Below are 22,861 nucleotides of genomic sequence, written 5' to 3'. Positions count from 1 at the left end.
TATATAATTGTATAAACATTATATATATAATTTATATATAAATATTACTATAACTTATAATAAATTTTATTTATATGATTATACTTAATAACCTTATTAATTATCACTTTAGTTTTTATAATATATTATTTATACAAACTTTGATATAAAATATTATAACATATAAATTGTGTCATTAATTTCATACATACATAATAAAGTAATATATTATAGATATAATTATATTTAATTTATACATAAGTATTACCGTAACTTACTTTATATATATGATTACACTTAATAATTTTTTTAATTATCGCCTTAATTTTTATAATATTAGTTATTATTTATACAAACTTTGATATAAAATTTAAAATATTATAATATATAAGTTATGTCATTAATTTCATATATATAATAAAATAATATATTATATATATCTATATTTAACTTATACATAATTTTTATATGTTATAATTATAAATGAAGTTTATAAATTTTAATATCATAATTTGTTAAAAAAGTGATAAAATTTTGATCTATTAATTTTAAATTAAATTAATTTATGAATAATTAGTTTGATCGTTTTTTATGTTTAGTTAGTTTTAATTAATTTTTTAAAAATATTTGATATTTTAAGTGTGGCAGATCAAACCACACAATGCACCAATTCGCTTAAGCTTAAAGAATTCCATACGGTTTATTATATAATAATTTCAGTTATAAATAATGAAATTCATTAGAAAATTTTTATGGAAAATTCTTTTGATTGGTTTGCATTAATATATATAAAAAAATCAGCCGCTGACATGACGTCAATCATGCAATCCGAAATAAAAGTACACCTCCAACCACCAATCGCCACTTAACGGGAAAATGGAAATCTTCTATCTCTTTTGCTCTATCCTATCGGCCTTCTTCACTTCCCTCGCTTTCTCCCTCCTCCTCCCCTTCCGCTTCCTACTCCCGCGCCAGCGCCGCCCGCCTCCACTCTCCACAACCGAAAATGAACACGTTTCTCTTTACGAGGGCACCGTATGGCACGAGCGACGCCGCCCCGTCCGCCACTCCTTCCGGTATTCTGTCCGCTACGCTCTCTTCGACCTCGATAACGCTCCCAAAGCGCCGCCCGACCACCTTTCCGCCAACGAGGCTCGTAGGACTGCCGAAACCACCGGCCCAGTGTGAGTTACTGAATTTTCTTTCCCTTTTTTCTTTTTTCTTTTATCTTGTTTATCTTAATGTTTGAAAAAAATTTATGAAATGAATTAATACTGTGACAGTTTTCTACTAACAATTCCTCCAAGCGTGGGATATGAACAAAATCCATTGAGTTTATATTATTGCTATGATTTGGAGGGATCCACTAAGCTTTTGAAGAAGTGCATTGCTGAGGTCTGTATTTTCTGCGTTGAATTTGCACCTAATTGGAAACTTTTGTAAAACTTGAAAAAGAAAGTAGCTAGTCTAACTTAGTAATAGAACTGATCAAAATATGACTAGAAGTTGTATTGTATACTTAGGGATGAAAAAAAAGTTGTATTTTTGTATGCTTAGCTGCATTCTACTAGGGTGTTTGCTGACATTGCTGTTGATTTATTGTTTTAGGTAACAAATACACCGTGGGGCGAAAGAGTTAGGTTTGTCTTGGACCCAAATTCTGATTTAGTGGCCAAACCATTGCATGTGAGCCCTTTTATGGTAAGTGCCCATCTAAATGCCTCATTTTTTGTAAATTAATCATCCTTAGCTAAATCAATTTCACGAGTTGACGCTATCCTTAGCTAAATCAATTTAGAAGTTTGCTCCGTTTGTGGGTATGGGGGATGGGGATTTATGAATGCAAATGAGGCATCAACCCAAACAATAGTGTTGTTTTGTGCTCCACTTGACAATTTACCATGTACAAGCTGAATTCAAGCTTAAGCTTGGTCGAAAAGAAAATTAAGCATGGGCGTATTTATCATGTGTGGTTATGAGTTTGTTAGTATTATTAAAATGCTGATAGGTCCAGGGGCAGCTCATTATCTTCTGACTGAATAAAGAGAAAAAAAAAATTATATGCTAGAACTGCATGGATTAGGACCAGGATGGGTATACGTAGATCTATTAAAATAGAGTTTGCTAAGGTTTACATCTCATAATGATTGATAGTAGTATTTCAGTGATTTTCAATTTTGGATTTATAAATAAGTGATGCCGAATTGCTCTTTGAAATTTTATTTCCAGCTTGGATGTATAAATACGGTGAATAATTTATGTATATGTTCTAGATATTTGAGAAGATGTGGTTTCTCTTATGGTTTATCTTGACATTGATTTTATCATGCAACATTCTTGGAATGCTTGTTTCATCATTTGTTTTATTGAGAAAAGTGTCTTCTCCAAAACAAGTTAGGATCTTTGAAAAAATGTGCAGGATATGCGTGGGAATTGGAGTGTTAAAGTAAATGCTCCTGGGGATAATTTACTAGTTGCAATTTCTGTCCAACACCCCGAGCTTGGTGACTATTTTCTGGCTACCTTGAAAGCTAAAAGAATCTCCCCAGCATTGGTGCATGATCATGCACTATTTTTCTGGTTGATGCCTCATAAGGTTGCCTTATGGATATATTGGCATGTAAGTGGAACTAAAAAGTTCTGATCTTTGGTCTGGGTTGGGTGCTTGATCTGAGTTTGGACTTATCTCACTTAACTCTCCACTGCTTCAGGCGATTATGTAGATAGAAAAAGTATTTTCAGCCTATTTACCATCATTTTATGAGCTTTTATTTTTCTTTGTTGGTAGTGTCTACCTTGAGACCTATTCATACTCTAAATCAGTCTAGCGAATTTTACAGGGTAGTTTGATTTCTTATTTTTACATATTCCTTTTTCTTTCAAGAAAACATTATCGAAATGGAATAGCATATCAGTTTGCCTGCTTTTGGTCTGAAACCTTCGTGTTAGCTGTATTCTGTTGATAGCAAAAAAAGTGACGGGAACAGAACAAGTTGATTGTAATCTTTTAGAGTATCACTTGAAAGTTTACTAAACTGAACCCAATGCTAGGGTTATTTGAGAAAATGACAGATTATTTATTAAAAAAACCAATTGGTATAAAGATAGAACACTGCTTCTTTAAATTATGAAAGAGGATCATACTCACTACTCTCAAGCATAAACACTTGTTTATTTGAACCTTAATTCTTTAAAACCTTATGAGTATGATGTTTTTTATATCAACTAACCTACTAAATGTCAAGTTTACACCCTTAACTCGGTGCCTCGGGACTCTCTCCTGGGTCGCAACCCTGCTGCACTGTCATACCCAGTTTCATCTAAGTGCCAAGTTGATATATCAGCATAAAAATTGCAATACCTAACACTGTATAAGCTATCTAAACTGGCGTCTTGTGTGGTAAATAATATGCATTTTGGAGGCTGTAACATAAAGTTTAATTTTACCTGCTAAATAACAAGTTGCTTATAATGTTGAGATTAGTTTATTACTTATGCAACTTGTCTCCGTTTTACCTGGATATGTCCCAGAGCCTGAGTGACTATTGGTTTTACAGTTGCCATTAGGAATGTACACCCTGTCAACTCATTCTACCGGAGCTTGGACTAAAATATATTTGCTAGATGCTTTAGAATTTATTAGGTTTTCATTCCCAATTACCATGTTTTTCAGGCTATAAAGCTATGGTGGAAAAATGTGCCTTTCATACAACACCCAAGGTACACTAACCCATCATACAGGGAGGAAGCTTTGAAGCATGATAGAAAACTGCAATGCTGTCGAGCAGTGGGAGAGAAGAAAGATGAATTCATGCAGGTTGGAGGAAGTTGTCCAGGAATTGTGGCAGAGAGAAATCATGGGGAACGATTGTTTGTATGGAGAGATGCTAAGTGGCCATGGACTTGAATGCCATGAGTGAGCTTTTTTTCTTGGCCGTGTATGTAAGGTGACATTGTTTTCTCTTTCACTTTGCTCCACCACTGTGTTTTGTTACAAGTAATGTTGGGCTTGCATGCCAATCAAAAGAAGAAATAATGATCTATTATTAGACTGTGGTATATGAGTGTGATATGTTAACTGTCATGTAGTCTTTTCTCTTTTGTAGAAAAGAAGCATGTACTACTGGTTGTTCACATAAGGCAATTTATAGGAGGTGGCCAAATCTTGCTTTTGAAGAGCTTAATTGCCTAAATTTTATATCTTGCTATTCTCAACTCTCAATTTTAAACAACTTTGTCTTTCTTTTTGCATTGTTTCATAGGGTTCTTGGCTTCTTGCATGTTTTGCCACTTTGTTGAAGTGATTTTTGCCCCCATTGCCTTGAAGTTTATTATTATTTGAGTGTTCTTTTAAAAGGGATTGTTTTATTTGGTACAAATCTAGATGGCATGCACTCTGTATCTGGCAGAGATGTGCAAATATTTATGAAATTTATTTTCGGGTTCTTTTTTTAAATGGGTTTTATGTATAACGTGTTTCTGACAATAGATTTCTTCATAATTTTAACTGTTTTTAGCCAAGAGAATTAAAATTTAGACAAAATTACTCTTAATAAATCGATCCATTTATTTGGTTCCGCGTCTCAACCCGAAACTTATTAACAGGTCAAGTATGTTTAGATTTGTGTCTCAAACTGACTCATATTTTTTAAGCTTTTTCAATCAGACTATTCATCTCTGGAGTATTCTTTATCAGATAGAAAAACGTTTAAACATTTTGAGCATTTTGGAGTAGTTTTTGATACACGAAGAAAACCTGTGAGCGTTTAGAGCATTTTTAATCATTTTAGAGTGATTTTTGATATATGAAGAAAATTTTTTGAACATTTTGAATATTCATATTCGTTAATTATATTGTTAAATGAAATATGGTGTATCGTTTGAAGTTATTGATCTTGTTAAATGGAATTCAGTAGTTTTAGTGATTTTTGAAAATTACGTGACTAGTTTTTAGGCATTACGTGACTGATTTTGGACATTACGTGATTGACTTTAGGCATTGCGTGACTAGTTTTTGATAAGGCATTGCGTGACTAGTTTTTGATAAGGTATTACGTGACTAGTTTCTGATAAGGCATTGCGTGACTAATTTTGGACATTGCGTCACTAGTTTTTGATAAGGTATTGCGTAACTAGTTTTGATAAGGCATTGCATGGCTAGTTGATAGGCATTACGTAACTGACTTTGGATATTGCTTGACTAATTTTTAATAAGACATTATGTGACTAGTTTCTGATAAAGTATTGCATAACTAGTTGATAGGTATTGCGTGACTTGTTAGTAAGGCATTGTGTGACTTAGGCATTACTTAAAAATTAGTCACACAATACCTAAAAATCAGTCATGTAATGTCTAAAATTAATTACGTAATGCCTAAAAATCAGTCACACAGTGATTAAGTCACGTAATGCTTAAAAATCAATCTCGTAATATTTAAAAATCAGTCTAATCAATTTCAATTCTTTAACTTTGAGATTTTATGAATAAATCAAAAAACTCAAGAACATAAAACACGTATTTTTTTTTTTTGCTAAGCCATGAAATTATGCATTTCATAAAAAATAGATTACAAAACTCCATAACTCTCCAAAGCAAGACAAAATAAATCCCTATCGATAGGGCCTTGCTCACTCTTTTTATGCAAAAACAAAATATACTCCCTTTATAAAATATTCTTTGAACAATTTTAATTAAAAATCTTATAAAAAAAATCAAAATCTTTAGCAAATATACTTAACAATCATCCCAATTTCAGATACAATAAAACTGTGAACCACCATAAAATCCATCAAACATACTTCAACTATTTTTTTTTCCTGAGCCCATCATCTTAACCAATTTGATCCAACTCATCAACACAGGCATCTCCATCGCAACACAAGTTTTGAAACAAGTCATCACCAGAAAGCATCTAATTACCAAATTCATCATACTGCCTGCAATCACCATAGAAGAGTAAAATCGCAATTCATAGTCCTTGAGAACCCCAAGATCTATTATCTAAAAAAATAAAATAAAATAAAAAAGAACTTGATATCATTGCTGAATGACGAGATAGACGGTATTTGACCAAAGAGAGAAATCGAGATTTAATTTTAAAATTTTTGTCTGGATGGCGGGATAGAGAAAACTGAAACCATTTTAACTTATCTGAAATTGTTTAAAGGGTATTATTATCAAGTCATGTCAAAAATTGACTAAAAATAGTTAAAACTATAAAAAATGATATTTTTGAATTGAACTTATAAAGAAGATTATTTTTTACAATTTTTTTTTATTTTCTCTAATCCCATGAATGGAGGTTGAAAGAAAGTAGAAAGGAGAATAAATTCTTTAACCTACAACAAAATATATAAATTAAACAGAGAGAAAAGGAGAATAGTTAGAAGTGTTACCAATTTGTTGAGAGAAAACGTCTGCCAGTTCCATTCCATATTTAGAGAACTATAGATGACTAGTTCTGCTTGCAGTCACATCAAATCTTAAAGGACTAGGACATCACACAATATGGAAATACACATTTTGAAGTCATTTTTAGATGGGTGAGGTTAATGTTTATCATCATAGTCAATAGTTTCTGCTGTTTCTCCAGAGTTTTAGTAGCTATTGAGAGTAATTTCAAGCAGGCAACGGAGAGTGCTCCACAATATCATTTCCTTTGAGCTTAATATGAATTAATAAATGTTTGCATTCAACATTGGTATGATATAAACCCGCATGCATTTCCCGAATCTATTTTTGGGTACGGCTCTTGTGAAGCTGCAGTGGGTATTATCATCAAAATTAAACCTGCCTTCAAGATTTCCTAAACCTAATTGATGGAATTTATGGTTTGTCTTATTTGGCTGGCGTTTACAATCAACCTAATAATAGCTATTCTTTCTGTTTTCTTTTCACTTTTTTCTTAATTTATATTCACCTTTTAAATGATATGCTTTGTCCTAATATAGCATTTTTCTGCCATCATTTTAGAATGAAGTGTTGATGGAGTATGAGACTCCTTGCAAATTTGTCTCAAGGAGCCATAAACTTAACAAATTACGTTCATATTGGCAGGTAAGTAGCTTCATCAAGATGTGATGTGACCATTCCTTGCAGTTATCCTGCCAAAAGCATCAAGATGACAGATGATATGTTATTCCGTAAATGGTAAGAGCCTACCCCCAACTCTGGATTCCGCAGTCATCTTTTTCCATCCGCATGAACAATGGCACGTTCTTGCAAAGCATGTTACTCATCTTTTGAAATGAATTAGGCATGGCTGGTATCCGGTTGGTCGAATTGCGGATGGAATTGTTGCTTTATAAATATGTTCTCTTACCTTAAAAACGGGTGGAGATTTTATTTTGCATTATTCAATGTATGTATCATCCATAATTGAAACCTTTGTAAAGATTTGTTAGGTTGAAGAAAAGGATTTTCAGTTTCCCTTCTCAGCATAACAAAAACATTATGCCTCTGGTATTGTTGCATGATTTATACCAAACAAAATTCAGCCTAACTCCCTAACTTTCATGGGACCCTAATTTCAACTGGAACAAGCTGGTTTCTTTCAAAACGATTCTTCTCTTTGGATTGAATGGACAAGGTAGTGATCACGGTTGGGAAATTGGAACCATCGAACCAGCATTAGAACTAGACGTAATCCTTTGGACTTGCTTTCGGCTTCACCAAACTCTTTTCCGAATCTTTTGACTTTCCATTTGTGCCGAAGGGTGCTTCTTTTTTTCTTTAAAAAAATTACTGTTTCAAATTTAGTTAATGGTGAACAGCCCTGCAATGCATAGGATATACTTGGTAACTGAAAATTCTATTTGAATAACGAAGAGATCAATCAATTGCTTTCAAGTATTCGAGTATTTAATTGTTAGTTGATGTATAATTTTTTATTTAATAAATAGGGTTTGAATTTTTTTTAATTATAAAAAAAAAATCAATTGCTTTCAAAAATCATGGTTTTAACAACACGGGATTGTTATTTTAATTTCCAAAACTAAAGAATAACCCCGGTCGTTACACATGATTATTATTTTAATTTTTCTAAACTCCCATCTTAATCTAATTCGTGCCCCACCTTTTGAGTTCACCACCCACATTGACACAAGTTGCTTTTTAGCTGTGCATATTTTGGCCCCACTTAGTGTATAATGGTCCGTCATTTTCCCATGTCAAAACTGAGAAAAAGGATGAAAACGTTTTGCAGTCGTATGAGCCTTGCTTTGCAGACAAAAATTTTGACATCTTTCCAAACATGCTTTTCCCCCACAAGGAATCGTTCTGGTCAAGTCACATGTAATTGAATATGTTACAAGTGATTTTATATTATTTTTCACATGTCTTCCTATATAAAATTAATAATACATTTATTTCAAAAATTCCTTTATAAAAACAACTTAAATTGACTTAACACAGAATCTCTATGTTCTTCTAATGAAAGGTCAAAAGTCCAATATCTAAAGTCCTTGTAACTTAGTTCCCATGTTAGATAATAAATAAGAAATAATAGTTATTATAGATATTATAGTATATTGTTATTAATTATCTATAATATATATAAAAATATGAATATTTGAAAGTTTTTTTATTGATGAAAATAGATATTTTTAAATTATAATTTTAACTACTTTTACTATAAACATTCAATTTGTAAATAAAAATTCTAATTGTATTTAATTTTACAAAATTCTAATTATTCATTCAAACTTACACTTTAAAATATTTATATCTTATATTTAATTATTATTTTTAAAAAATAAAAAAATAAAAATTTATATACATTACACGTGGTAAAAATTAATAATCATTATTATTGAAAAACATTGTTAATACAAAGATGTGACTAAACCTCCTTCGTCCAATGTTTTTGACAATGAAACATGGGGGCGACTGGAGCCGTAGATTTTGACAGTTGGGAAACCATTCTGTGCGGTCAGGATGATCATGATTCGAGGATTGAGTGAGAAATGAAATAAAAGAACGGCGTTCGATTGGGACCACCACGCCAGGACAGGACAGGACAGGAGCATTTTCTCCCATGTGATATCTTCGTGCACCCAACCGAACGTGAAAGCGCCACGGGGTTTGCTCGCTCTCTTTTAAATATCTTCCTAATTTTTCTGCTTGTAGCATTTCCACAATTTTCATGCAAGCTTGCATTTCTTTTCTTTTTTCGTCTCTTGAGTGTTTTCTTGTTTGGTAGTCAATTTGTCATCTGATTTTTTTTTTTGAAATGTTTCTAATTTTAACAAGTGGGTTGAGTGTTCATCCCCACCTATTTTGTTTGATTTGACATTCAAGTTAAAATACCAACTTATATATATATATATATATATATATAAATTCATTTATACAAGATTTTATTATAAAATTAAATAATCTATTAAAACTCGCTTGATTTTAAATAACTGAGGTTTGTAATAATTAGATAAATTTCGAAACGATCTGTAGCAATCCGAACATCTCATTTAATAATGATAAATTCATTTTATTTCATATATAAAAATCTAAATTCAAAAGTTTTTTTTTTTCGAATAATAATAAATGTAAAAAACATGAAAGTAACATGAGAAATTATATTTGTACGAAGAATAAGTTTTTGATTGCCGGGGTGTTAAAGGAGTGGTGCAATCATATTTAGTTGAGGCGCAAGATATTTGGTTTGCTTGCCTCTGTTTAGGACCTCGTCACAAAACCATCCACCATCAACTTTTAGATCGACCTCAAAAAGAATCACGTGATGAAATAACATTGATCACATGCTATAAATGAAATTCTGAATTTGGAGAGATCGAGAAAAGAAATCAGATTGCTTTACTTGGGCCACATGGCAAAGGAGAGTAGAAGAAAGATAAGTAGATAATACCATTAAGTGTAGGTCAGCCATTTTAATTGAAAAATTCTTCAATATCCCCCCATTTCTTTTCCAGAACAATCCCCACAGCCAACTGGTTTTTGCTTTTGGTCACGTGGAAATATTTGTAATTGCAACTTCCTTTTCTCTCTCTCTCTAACATGATATTATTACAAGGCAATGGAAATTTATTACCTCATAACGAAAAATATCTTTGTTTGTAAAGTGCTATCTAGATTCATGCCCAAGTTTAGCACGTCACCCATGCTTGAGATTATAAATTTCAATGTGATTGAAATCATGAAATTTCGTAAGGTTCACGATATAGATATGAATAAGACAGTTACAAATACTTTTCATGAAGCTATTTGACCATTAATACTATGAATTAAGTGAAAAATTATTAAATAATAAATTAAAAATCAAAATCAAAATCGATAATTAAGTTGATAAATTTATATGATGTAATTGAAAAGTTAATTTTGAAGAACAAAATGTGATTGGTCCTTCAATGGTGAAACCTTTGTCATCATTTATTTCCAATTGAAAATGTTATGTTCTTTACCTAACAAATAAATTCTCTACGTAAATTCGTAAACTTTGACTAAAATAAAACATCAAATTAATTAGCTCATATTTGGTAACCATTGAATGGCACATTCAATTTTAAATTGACACACGTTTATTGTCTGGCTGCAGATATATAGTCCAAAAACCTGATATTCTTTGCCTTTTTCTGCCATATGGGGGCCTAACCCAATTCATAAGTTTGGATGTTATAAATGTGATCACTTTTTTTTTTTTTTATCTTATTTTATTTTTTTTTTCTCTCTTGCCTGATGTGGAAATGTTTCGATCCACTTTCAGGAAAAACTGTAATTGAATTGGGAAAGGTAAGATTCTTCTTTTGTTGGTGAGATATGCCTATTTTTGTGCAAAGCCTCAATTACATACCATATCAAAACTTCAATCAATGGTATATTATATATGAAAAATTAAATATTATATATAATCATTCACCATATGTTCCTAAAGAAAATATTTAATCATTCACCATTTCTTATATGCATCTAGCACCACATAATAAATGTATGTGCTAAGTTAAGAAGAGCATAAATTCACCCATTTCAAATTTCACTTTATCTTTTATCATTTGAACTAGATTCAAGAGAATTTTAACTTTTAAACCTTCTACTCGAGACTTGGAAGTGAAGACTTGCAAAAGGAAGGCATAGTGGCAGAAAAAGCTCATGCTATATTCTTTTGTGGTCATTGAATTTCACATTCCATATGCATGTCTAAAAGTGAAAGTCTACCCAACAAATTTATGTAAAGTGATTTATTTATTTATTTTGTCAATCAAGATACTTAGCTTGATTATTTTTTCTATCCCTAGTAGCATGCATTAATTATTATATTTGCTTTTAAGGACAACAATTTTTTTATAAATTTTGAATACATATCAAGTAATTAAAAGCGTTATCAAGGAATATTCTTATCTTATGGATGTTATGAATATTTTTGTGAATATCCATTTATATAATATATATCTAGATTTAGATGTAAATTAGATTGGATGAACATTAGGATTTAATTCATCCATCTAATCCCTTAGTATTATCTTTATCTTATAAATTCAATCTAGATAAGGGGTTATTAACCTATGAATGGGTACCTTCACTTTATTTATAAATACACACTTGAATAAGATTTTCTTATTCTCTCTAAATACTTTCATTTATATTTTTCTATAGTTATTCTTTTAAGATTTATTTCATAACACATTATAAGCATGATTCTCTAATCTCTCAAGCTTTCGTACTATTTTGTTTTTATCATCCCAAACTTTAAAAGGATTTCAATGGTTGGTCTTTAATTTCTTGTTGTAACAAATCAAGTAAGTGACTTGACATCTTTTGAGTATTTTCATTTCTCAAAAATCAACCTTAATATGAATTTTGCTATCATGTAGTATTTATTATATTTTATTCCTTGATTAGAAAGTGAATTTGCTATTATATAACTATTAATGAAAAATCATAAATATTCATTCTCTTAAGTGAATGCGACAAATAAACTACTAATAAAAAATTATAAATCCGCCCATTCTTTGAAGTGGATGCTATATTATTTAATAATTATGGTCATGGTTTTGAATCTATCTATTCCTTGAAGTGAATGCCACATTATTTAATAATTATGATCATTGACCTGAAAGGGGTCATCATAATAATTTACACTATCACTATTTTAATTAAGGATAATTTTGCCACCAGACGTGGATAGATAATTTTGCCACCAGAAGTGGATAGATAATTTTACCGCCAGAAATAGATGGATACCTTAACCCACTAACTCATGAGAAGTGGATAACCCATCAAAAGTGGATGAATACTTGTAACCCACCAAAAATGGATGAATACTTTCAACCTATCATAAGTGGATGAATAATGCAAAAACAAAAATGGAAAGAATAAAAGGAATATAGAAAACGTATTTACCATTGATCATGTACATGTTGTACGTCTTGAATTTTATCAAATATCACTGAAAACTAAAACATCTTGTGATAATTTTAATCATGGCCAAGTTGTTATAGTATATCAAGATGTTTGTCCACCCTGAAAGAGGAATTGATTATATAATTGCTAATGAAAATATCCATTGTTGATTTTCTTGTCTTAAAAAAAGAATTGATCATTTGATTGGTAATGAAAATATGTGAGAATGAACTTAATAATAATTAGTATATTTTAGTATAATTATATTATGAAGATACTTTAATATGTTCTTATTATATTTAAATGATATGTTCTTATTATGTGTTTTAATTATATTTTTAATGTTCTTTCGTGTTAACTTGTAAATTTCTTATTATATATATCTTATTTTATTGAAAAAAAATATGGATATTTATCTTGTTGGATTCAAGATCTATGATCTAAGTATATATCTAGCAAACATTGCTACAATGTACATTATATTTAAAGACAAGAAATATTTTTCCCATTTGACAACGAAAAAAACCAATGTTAATGCAGTATCCGATAGTACAAGATTAATTAAAAGCTCTGAAAGAGCTAATGTTTTACCACCTTGAGGAATAAAATTTATAATAGAGGATGTGTTATTCTCTTTTAAGTCTCAAAGAAGTTTATTAAGTTTTAAAGATATTCGTCCGAATAGATATCATATTGAGACAACGAATGAAAGAGAGATTTAATACATCTATATTACATCTATTATCTCAAGTAGGAGCTGTGTGTTGAAAAAAGAATTACTCGCTTTGTTCTCTAGATTAAACTATATAAATATTAAAATAATTGAAACTCATAATAAACCAGAAGTTTACTAATGATTTTAATGTTTAAAATGATTGTTTGGACCATCCTAGATCAATAATAATGCAAAAAAAATTATTGAAAATTAATATGATCATTCATTGAAAAACTCAAAGATTTTTCAGTCTAGTAAAATGCTCATGTACTGCTTGCTCTCAAGGTAAATAAATTATAAGGCTATCACTAGCTAAAGTTGGGATTGAATTTCTTACATTTTTAAACATATTCAGGTTTATATGTAGATTCATACATCTATCATAAACCATTTCAATATTTTACAGTTTTAATCGATGCATTGACTAAATGGTTAATGTATATTTATTATCAACTTGCAATTTGACATTTACAAGATTAATCGCTCAAATCATTTGTTTGAAAGCACTTTTTTCTAATTATGTAATCAAGACAATTTGTTTTGACAATGTCGGTGAATTTATATATTAAGCTTTTAGTATTGCATATTAGTTGGAATAACTGTTTAAGAACTTGTTGCTTATGTTCATATACAAAATGGTTTAGCAAAATCATTTATTAAACACTTCTAACTGATTGCAAGGCCATTACTTATAAAATTTAAACTAACAATTTCTATTTGGGGATATGCCATTGTAGTTGCAACTACATTTTTATGCATTAGACTAAATCAGTTATTATAAATTCTCGCTTATATGATTAGTTTATGGTCAGGAACTAAATATTTCTCATTTAAGAATTTTTAAGTGTGTTATATATATTTCAATTGCTCCATCACAATACATAAAGATGAATCCTTAAAGAAGGTTACGAATATATGTTAGATACGAATATCCATTCGTAATTAAATATTTAGAATTATAAATAGAAAATTTATGCATAACAAAGTTTGTAGATTGTCATTTTAATAAAACAATTTTTTCAACATTAAGGGGAGAAAAAATAACTGAATTTTTGTTTAAATGGATTATCATTATCTAGTTTTGGTCATCGCATAAATCAATATAAATTTGAAGTCCAAAAGATAATTTTTTTATAAAATATAGTAAATCAGTTGCTAGACATATTTACAAACCTAAAGAAAATAACTAAATCTTATATACCAAATGCAAATGCTCCTATTAGCATTGATGTCCCTGTAGGATAAGGCACGTCAGAAACATGGAGACCAATTGATTCTAAAGATAAAATCCTCGAAAAAGAAAAGGAGTAAATATTCAATATGGTCAAAAAGAGGAAATAAAAACTCTATAAGAGACCCCTAACATAATTAATAAAATTTTTAAAAGAAATTCAAATATCTGAAATTATTGAAAATGAAAAAATCTCAAACAATTATGTCATGACGGGAAAAGAAGGAACTGAAATGAAATAAATGTCAATGATAGTTTTGTATATAATATATAATGCAATATTATGAAAGAAAATGAGAATCTTAAACCTATATTTGTGAAGAATGTAGATATAGAAATGATTGGCCAATATGAAAATACACAATTAAGGTGGAATTCACTTGCAAAACATAAAGTTTTTGAACTTGTAGTTTGTATACCAAATGATGTAAAACCAGTGAGATATAAATGAGTATTTGTGCGAAAACGAAATGAAAAAAATGAGATTATAAGATATAAAGCACGACTTGTTGCACAAAGTTTTACCCAAATACCTAATATTGTGAGACATATTTTCTTGTGGTAGATGCAATTACAATTTTATATTAATTAATCTAGCAATAAATGAGAAGATTAAAGTATGTCTAATGAATATAGTTACAGCCTATTCATATGGTTCACTTTATAATGATATCTATATGAAAATCCCTAAATGATTTAAGTTACCTTAAGCACAAAATTTGAATTTTTACAAATATTATTTGATTAAATTAAATAAATCTTTATATGGATCAAAGTAATCAGACGTATGTAGTATAATCGTCTTAGTAAATATTTGTTAAAAGAAGGTTATAAAAATGATACTATATGCTTATGTGTTTTTACAAAAAGATTCATATATGAATTTGTGAAAATTACTGTTTATGTTGATGATCTAAATACTATTGGAACTCCTAAAAAGTTATCAAAAGCAGTGGATTACTTAAATCAAGAATTTGAGATAAAAGACCTTGAAAAATAAAGTTTTGTTTGGGTCTTCAAATTGAACACTTAATAAATAAAATTTTTGTCCATCAATCCAATTATATAGCAAAAGTGTTATAATAATTTTATATGGACAAAACATATTGATTGAGTTCATCAATGGTTGTAAGGTCACTAGATGTGAAAAAAAAAAAGACTTTTTCTTACCTCATGAGGATAAGAAATAACTTATTGGTCTTGAATTATCGTATCTTATTGTAATTAAAGTACTAATGTATGTTGCTAGCAATACATGACTTGATATATCAATTGCTATAAATATATTAACAGGATATAACTTTTCTCCAACTTTAAGACATTAGAATAAAATTAAACATATACTTAGATATCTTCAAGAAACAATGGATATGGGCTTATATTATTCAAATGCATTAAAATCATATTTAATTGGTTATATAGATAGAAGATATTTATCTGATCCACATAAAACTCGATCATAGACAAATGACTTGTTCACATATGGAGGTACGATTATTTTATGACGTTCTATAAAACAAACTATAGTTGCTACTTTTTCAACTATGTAGAAATTTTAGCAACTAATGAAGTAAGTCATGAATGTGTTTGGTTAAGATCTGTAACTCAACATATTTGAGAAACGTGTGACTTATCAACTAAGAAAGAAATTTCAACAACATTATACGAAAATAATACTACTTGTATAGCACAGTTAAAGAAAGGATATATTAAAGGAGATTGAACATAACATATTTCGCCAAAATTCTTCTTCACTCATGATCTCCAAGAAAATGGTGATATTAGTGTTTAACAAATTCAGTCAAGTGACAATCTAGCAGATTTGTTCACCAAAGCCATTCTTATTGCAACATTTAAAATTTTGGTATAAAAGATCGAAATACGCCATTTTAAAGATCTTAAATAATGCAGTCATCGAGGGGAGTAAAATATGCACTGTACTCTTTTCTTTCATCAAGATTTTTCTCATTGGGTTTTTCTTAATAAGATTTTTAGTGAGGTAATATTTCAAAAGCATATTTTTGAAAAGAATTATATACTCTTTTTCTTTCATTTGGATTTTTTCCTATGAGGTTTTTTTTCTTATAAGGTTTTAACGAAACATATTCTTGATACAATGGATATTCAAGGGGGAGTGTTATGAATATTTTTGTGAATATCCATTTATACTATGTATATCTAGATTTGGATGTAAATTTTATTGGATGAACATTTGGATTTAATCCATCAATCTAATCTCTTAATATTAACTTTATCTTGTAAATTCAATCTAGATAAGGGATTATTAGCTTATAAATAGGCTCTTTTACTTTATTTGTAAATACACACTTGAATAAGATTTTCTTACTTCCTCTGTATACTTTCTCTCCCTCTAAATACTTTCGTTAATATTTTTTTATAATTATTCTTTTAAGATTTATTTTATAACAATGGACACTAAATTAGCACATGTTTTGTATTGAATATTTTATATATGTTATAAATGCATCACTAGCTTTTTACATCGTACCGGTGTGCTGTTAACTAAATTTTAGTTATAAATAATTTTGGTCAAAAAGAAAAGTATATATATATATATATAGATTTTTATTTTTTATTTCATTCACCTAATAAAAAATTAACTTCCCAATAAGGATTTCAACCTAGCAATTAACTTTGATTACGTTATTATTAAGCAACTAAAATACTAAAGAAAACTCTTGATCGTTATCTTCTACATTAATCTTTACCTAATTCATTGTTTAATACTATTAAAACAAAGACGAGAGCCCACAATTTATCTACCAAAAAAAAAATTTAAAAAGTCTTAAACTATTTAAAAATATTTAAATAAATCTCTATTATTCTATTACATTTAATGAAGCTTTTATTATTATTTTTTAAAAATCAGTGAGAATATTATTGCATAATTGGGATTAGTCATAAGGATAAATCGCAAATTCAATGAAGCTCTTATATTTTTATTTTGATTCAAATATGACTTTACGATTAACGGTTGACTAATTATCATTAGTCAAAATAAAATTTGTTATTTTATATCCACATGACGTTAATGTGATGTTGACGTGAAGTGTGAAATTATCGCACGATCATATTATCATGTCATATCAACAAGTAATGTTACTTTTCTCTTAATATGTCAATATGCCACATCAATATCATGTGGCATAAAAGTGGAGTTAACTAACTTTTGTTGGAGGTCAAAGATAAAAAAGAATAAAAGTTAAAAATTTTTTAGAAAGCCATTAAGAAAAAATATATAATAGATTAAAAAATTTAAAAATTTTGAGGCACCACAGCCTCATAATAACACAAGCATCCGTCCCTCATGTGGCATAAATGATGTGTCATTTTGATTAATAATAATTAATCAATTGTTAATCATGAAAATTTATTAATTTAATTTAAAATAAAAATATAAAGATTTAATTAGATGTTATAAAAGAATACTAATTTATTTAAAATTTTTAAAATAATTTAACAACTTTCTTAAATATCATAAAAAAATACCCGGCCCATTTCTCTGTTATTCGACAGGTGTCAAGTATAAACAATTGTGTATAAAACCCTTCTAAAAAAAAGTCAATAAGTCTACTAAAAAATTATAAAAAAGAAAAATACTTTTAATAAATAAAAAGTGGAGACTTCTGCCGACTCAAAAGCACGTGGATTTTGTACAAGGAATATGAAAGCAGCAAACACAACTGGAAGGCCCAAAGAACAATCAAATCTGGAAAAATGGATTTACCACTATTTATTTATTAAGAAGGAGGCGGTCTTTGTGATGCATGGAATTGGAAAAAGCAGAAAATTTTGTTCTTCTACAAAAAGGCATGTTCCACGTGCTTAAATTGATCTCTTTTTGAGAGCTGTTTTTTATTTTTTAATTTTAGTGTGTCTAGGTTCTGTGCGTTACGTGTCGAACATTGCTTTCAAAACGTTGTGCCCACCACAACGCCACTACACCTTTATATATAGCCTTTCTTCTTTCTTAACTGCCCATCCAATTTAACATTTCTTCTTCCTCCATACCCACGCCATTTGATTTTTCTCTCATTGCAATAAATCAGATAAGACAAGAGTGCTTAAATTTTGTTTTCTTCATCTTCAACCATGAGACGAAACTGCAACTTGGAACTTCGCCTCCTTCCTTCTAGTTATTCCGGCGGCCACCACGATATGTATGGAATACCCTTCTCTTCATATGTAGTTGTATATGCATTTTGTATAAACATTAGTTTTCATTTAGAAGAAACGAATACTGCAAGTATCTGACTGGTTTTTGTTTTGTCTGATTGAAGGATGGAAGAGAGCAGCGAAAGCCCACAAAACCAACAGCAACAGCTAACAATTTTCTACAATGGAAGAGTTTGTGTTTGTGATGTTACAGAGCTCCAGGTAAGAATTTGGTTTTAATTAATTCATTTCCTTTCCCCCCCCCCCCCCCCCCCCCCTCTTTGGCTTTCTGCATATCTGATAATTAAGTACAGCTTCTAGTTGAACTGTTAGAAAAAAATTCATGCATTAGAATTGGGTGAAGAAGTAAAAGGAAAAAAGATTTTTAGTTGTAGCAGTAGTAAATTTGCTTGAGTTCTTGGTTGGTCTTTGTCAAAATTCTTATGCATGCCGACATAGTTGCTTCACCGAAGTTGCGGGTGTTTAATACAAATACAGACACATACAGGATTTGACCTCCAATTTGAGCACGACAATTTCAGGCATTTCGAGTTTGACAGGCATATTTTATCTACCTTGGCGATTAATTAATATCATGAGTTATTTTTGACTAACTACCCAAAATGTAAATTAGTTGATATAACACGGAAAGACTATTTAATTTGCATTTCTCGACATATTCTTTAGGTAACGATTTCATTTTAGTTTATGATACGAGTCAAAAACGTATAGTAATTTTATTGAATCCATGTAAATTAATAATCCACTAGAAACAGAACTTATGAGATATCAATAGATCATTAATTATTGATTTACATGGAATAACCGCAGGCAAGAGCCATTCTAATGCTGGCAAACCGAGAAACGGATGAAAGAATAACAACTCCGACGGGTTCGGGATCGGTACCGGCTTCACCAACGCTACAATCTCAGCTATACAGCCCAAATACTGGAATGACCATGAAGAGATCGCTCCAACGGTTCCTCCAAAAACGAAAGAATCGGATCCAAGCTACGTCTCCATACCATTAATGATACCAATCCCTGCATTCCTCATCTATCTTTTTGGCTAGCAATGTCCTGCTAAGCCTTTCCAGGAAACGACAGGCCCGTGGGATATACCTGGGAGCTGGTTCTTTCTTTGTTTCCTTACGATTATGTAAATATACGTATGAATTATGCGAGCAGCTTGAAGACCGTGAATTTCACATTTGTTGATTGATTTTTATTTTTATTTTTATATTTTTTGCTTTTTCTGTGACCAGATATTCTGTTTAATTATTTGGTTGTTGCTTGGCTTTTGTTATATTCTTTGATTTCCATCATTTACAACAAATCTATATACAAAACTTTGGCTTGAAATTGCGGAAAGATCTTTCATATTTGCTTCAACTAGAATGTTGAGCGATTTGATTTTGGTAGTTTTTGGTTGGATTTTATTATTTGAAAGAAATTCTGTAACTTGTCGCCTTGATCTATCACTAATAATTCTGATCATGAGTTGATACTTCATGAATATCAACAAGAAAGGGGGAAAAGTTATTTGCTTCTTTGATTTTTATTTTTTTTTATGAAAAGAGCAAGATGGGTGGAATAAATTGAAAACTCATAATAAAACTATTCCCAATTCCATACGATGGTAAAGATAATCTTTTAAGTGTGTATTCACACACATTTAAACTTATCTTTTATATCTTATTATAAAAAAATTATTTTTAATGTATTATCAATGTATAGTTTATAAACATTATGATTTAATCAGATATTGTTATCTGTTAATAAATACATATAAGAATTAAAAATTCTAAAAAATAAATACTCCTATTTTCAAAAATATTTATATTGAAAAAATTTTAAATTTTTTACTATTACATATTTATAAAATGACACTATGTAATTAAATAATAATGTATAAATATTATATCCAGACAATACTTCAAATATAAATATATATATATATATATAAGAATTCTTGTAATTATTTTCCTACAATATATGCAATTCTTTTAATTTATTTTTTTCCATAAATCTTACTCTCCCATGAGTTGGCCCATAGAAGGTAATAGGCTACGGGAAGCGGACTTTTCCACTCTCCATTATCTTCAAGTTCTAATTTTCAAAACGTACATTAGCCCCACCTTATCTCTCACCTTAGCCTTTCTCTTAGATACTAGCTCTTTATGCAAACTCATCTTTCATTCTAATCTCTAATTGATCTTACTTCACATTTCAAATATACTTTCAAATAAGCTAATTCAGTCAAAAAATAATTAATAAACCAGTCAGTCTTTCATGGAAATTTATGAAATTCAACTTTCAAAAGGTTATGGATTTGGTACCTGTTTGTTTGTTGCTGCAGGTTACCAATATCCTTGTATTGTTGACTAACAGGGTTTGAATTTTTAGAATCCTCCCTTCATTATTTCAAATTAATTTGAGCTTTAATTAATCATACGTAAAAGTACCAATAAGTCTCTGTATTATAAGATTTTCATTAATTTAATCTATTTATCTCAAAAATATCAATATAATTCTTCTATTATGAGACTTTGAACAATTGAATCCCTTCTCTAATGTCATTTAATTTTACTATTATTTTTGCTAACGTGATATTGATATGTCAGATTTTACTAACATGGTCATAATTATCTTCACGTCAGTAAAACTTTGACCATTAATTATATTATAATGGAAAATATTGTTTAAATGAATTTATGATCAATTAATATCCAATTAATAAGTTTATACTTGGATGAATGAATTTTTATTCATCAACAAATGTACAGGATTGAGATAACCGGATATGACCTCGTTGGAAGGTCCACATGCAGTCGGCCACAGTGATTATTAGCTAGTGGAGATTGTGTGGACTCAAAACGTAACCAGCTACAGCTATAGCCCTCTCGTGCTAAAAACATGGATATTAATAAGATATCAAACCAACAAGTTGACCGGAATTGCCAGCAAAATTAAAAGCCGACTCAAAGAAGAACAAATATTTCACAATCTAAGTTTGTAATATATCGTTCATAATGGGTTGGAAGAATACAACGCGTATTGGTAAATTACAAAGAAACTATTCCAACCAGGCGTCGTGTTCCCAGCTTCATGATCTGGATTGCACCTTCTTTGTCATGGAAAATGCCAAGGAAACTACCCGGAAGATGTGGTATTCAGAATTTTTGATGGATTTGAAATTAAGGGCGAAACATCATCGAGTAGGTCCCAAGAAAATTTATGCCAACAAGTTGGAAAAATGATACAAGATTTATGAATTTATTGATCGTTGACAAATTTTTAGGCTGGCCCATTGTCGTATTTTCCTTTTTAATTGCGTTCAATTATGGTTTTCAGTATGTTTTATATTTATGTTTAGTTGTCACATTTAAATGTGTATGTTTACAATATACTTGCCATTAAGCCTAAAATTAGCAAGTGCATGTGTTCAATTCTGTAACATGTTTCCCTTATGTATGCCTTTTCTTTTTCTTTTGGATAATCAAATTTTGTATTTAGCCAAAGAAAGCAGATGGAATCTGCTACAAAGTTACAAACTGCAAGCAATTACAAAGTAATATGCAGGAAAAACGTATAGGCAAACACTCAAAGTGGGTCTGCCCCGCTGAACAAGTTTTCTGATTATAATGAGCAAAAACGTTCAAAATAAATGTTACTGCACATGAAAAGATAACTAATAAAGTCAAAACATAATTATGTAGAGCAAAAACGTTGTAAACGTTTAATTTGCATCCAAGCTCTGTGCTAAATGAATAGATGTGATGGGATATTAATGTATGATGTAAGGCACGTTTTCATGTGCTTATTGGTTGAGCTCGCTCTTTAACCTATCCTTTCATACCTTATCATCAAGCTTTTCTCAATTCCTAGATCTTTTGTAGACCAAAATCTTGGCTGATACGATTAAGAAATAACGATGGTGCCCTGGAGTTTCACCAACCAAGGATAGATTACAAAAGTTTCACAAGTATGCTTTGTCCATAACTATATTTTCAGATGTTTCCAAGAATGTTACTAGTGGCAAAAGCTGTTGAAAGTTGGTCAGTTGTCACTATTGAAAGCATTTGTTGGGACAAAAGTGTTGATTACAATTGATCATAACCAGGACAGCGATAGCCCTTGAATCAGGAAATTGATTTTTCGGGCCTAGAATATGAACAAAGGGGCCTGCTACGAGGTACAGATTTATACATTCTAGCAAGGCCTCAGCAACCTGGCAGCTCATTGACAATGCTTGGCATTCATTTCCATCCCAGTAATATTAACAGTAAGCCATCACTTTTGAAGCCAAAGCCCATTTTCTACATATTGAATGTGTTCAAATCCCCGCTCCCCCCAAAAAAAATTCCTCATTAAAGGTGAACTATAGTCCAGGTTCACAGGCCACGCA

The 22,861-nt window shown here is 30.1% G+C and overlaps 2 protein-coding genes and 1 long non-coding RNA gene across 4 annotated transcripts; all 3 read left to right on the top strand.

The window, feature by feature from the left end:
* The first annotated feature begins 821 nt into the window (after positions 1 to 821).
* On the top strand, positions 822 to 4,155 carry LOC18596483 (DUF1365 family protein). 2 transcript variants are annotated; one of them, XM_018123967.2, is made up of 5 exons: positions 823 to 1,163; positions 1,263 to 1,374; positions 1,588 to 1,680; positions 2,399 to 2,599; positions 3,653 to 4,155. In XM_018123967.2, the coding sequence occupies exons 1-5, from the start codon at positions 856 to 858 to the stop codon at positions 3,884 to 3,886; spliced, it is 948 nt and encodes a 315-aa protein (XP_017979456.2). In that variant the 5' UTR covers positions 823 to 855; the 3' UTR covers positions 3,887 to 4,155. The 2 variants fall into 2 exon arrangements, with proteins under 2 accessions (XP_007025054.3, XP_017979456.2); XM_007024992.3 differs by lacking the exon at positions 2,399 to 2,599 and having other exon boundaries at positions 822 to 1,163.
* A 2,880-nt stretch (positions 4,156 to 7,035) lies between these two features.
* LOC108662479 (uncharacterized) lies at positions 7,036 to 7,334 on the top strand. Its single transcript, XR_001928343.2, has 2 exons — positions 7,036 to 7,129; positions 7,236 to 7,334. It is a non-coding gene; the product is annotated as an uncharacterized LOC108662479 (long non-coding RNA).
* Positions 7,335 to 18,265: 10,931 nt separating this feature from the next.
* Positions 18,266 to 19,824, top strand: LOC18596482 (protein TIFY 5B-like). Its single transcript, XM_007024990.3, has 3 exons — positions 18,266 to 18,458; positions 18,579 to 18,675; positions 19,285 to 19,824. Exons 1-3 carry the CDS (start codon positions 18,391 to 18,393, stop codon positions 19,483 to 19,485), a joined length of 366 nt encoding a protein of 121 aa, XP_007025052.3. The 5' UTR covers positions 18,266 to 18,390; the 3' UTR covers positions 19,486 to 19,824.
* Positions 19,825 to 22,861: the final 3,037 nt, after the last annotated feature.

This window comes from Theobroma cacao, chromosome 6 (genome assembly GCF_053813885.1).
Source record: "Theobroma cacao isolate CCN51 chromosome 6, ASM5381388v1, whole genome shotgun sequence".
NCBI lineage: Eukaryota > Viridiplantae > Streptophyta > Magnoliopsida > Malvales > Malvaceae > Theobroma > Theobroma cacao.
This window is presented reverse-complemented; position numbering and strand designations above follow the sequence as displayed.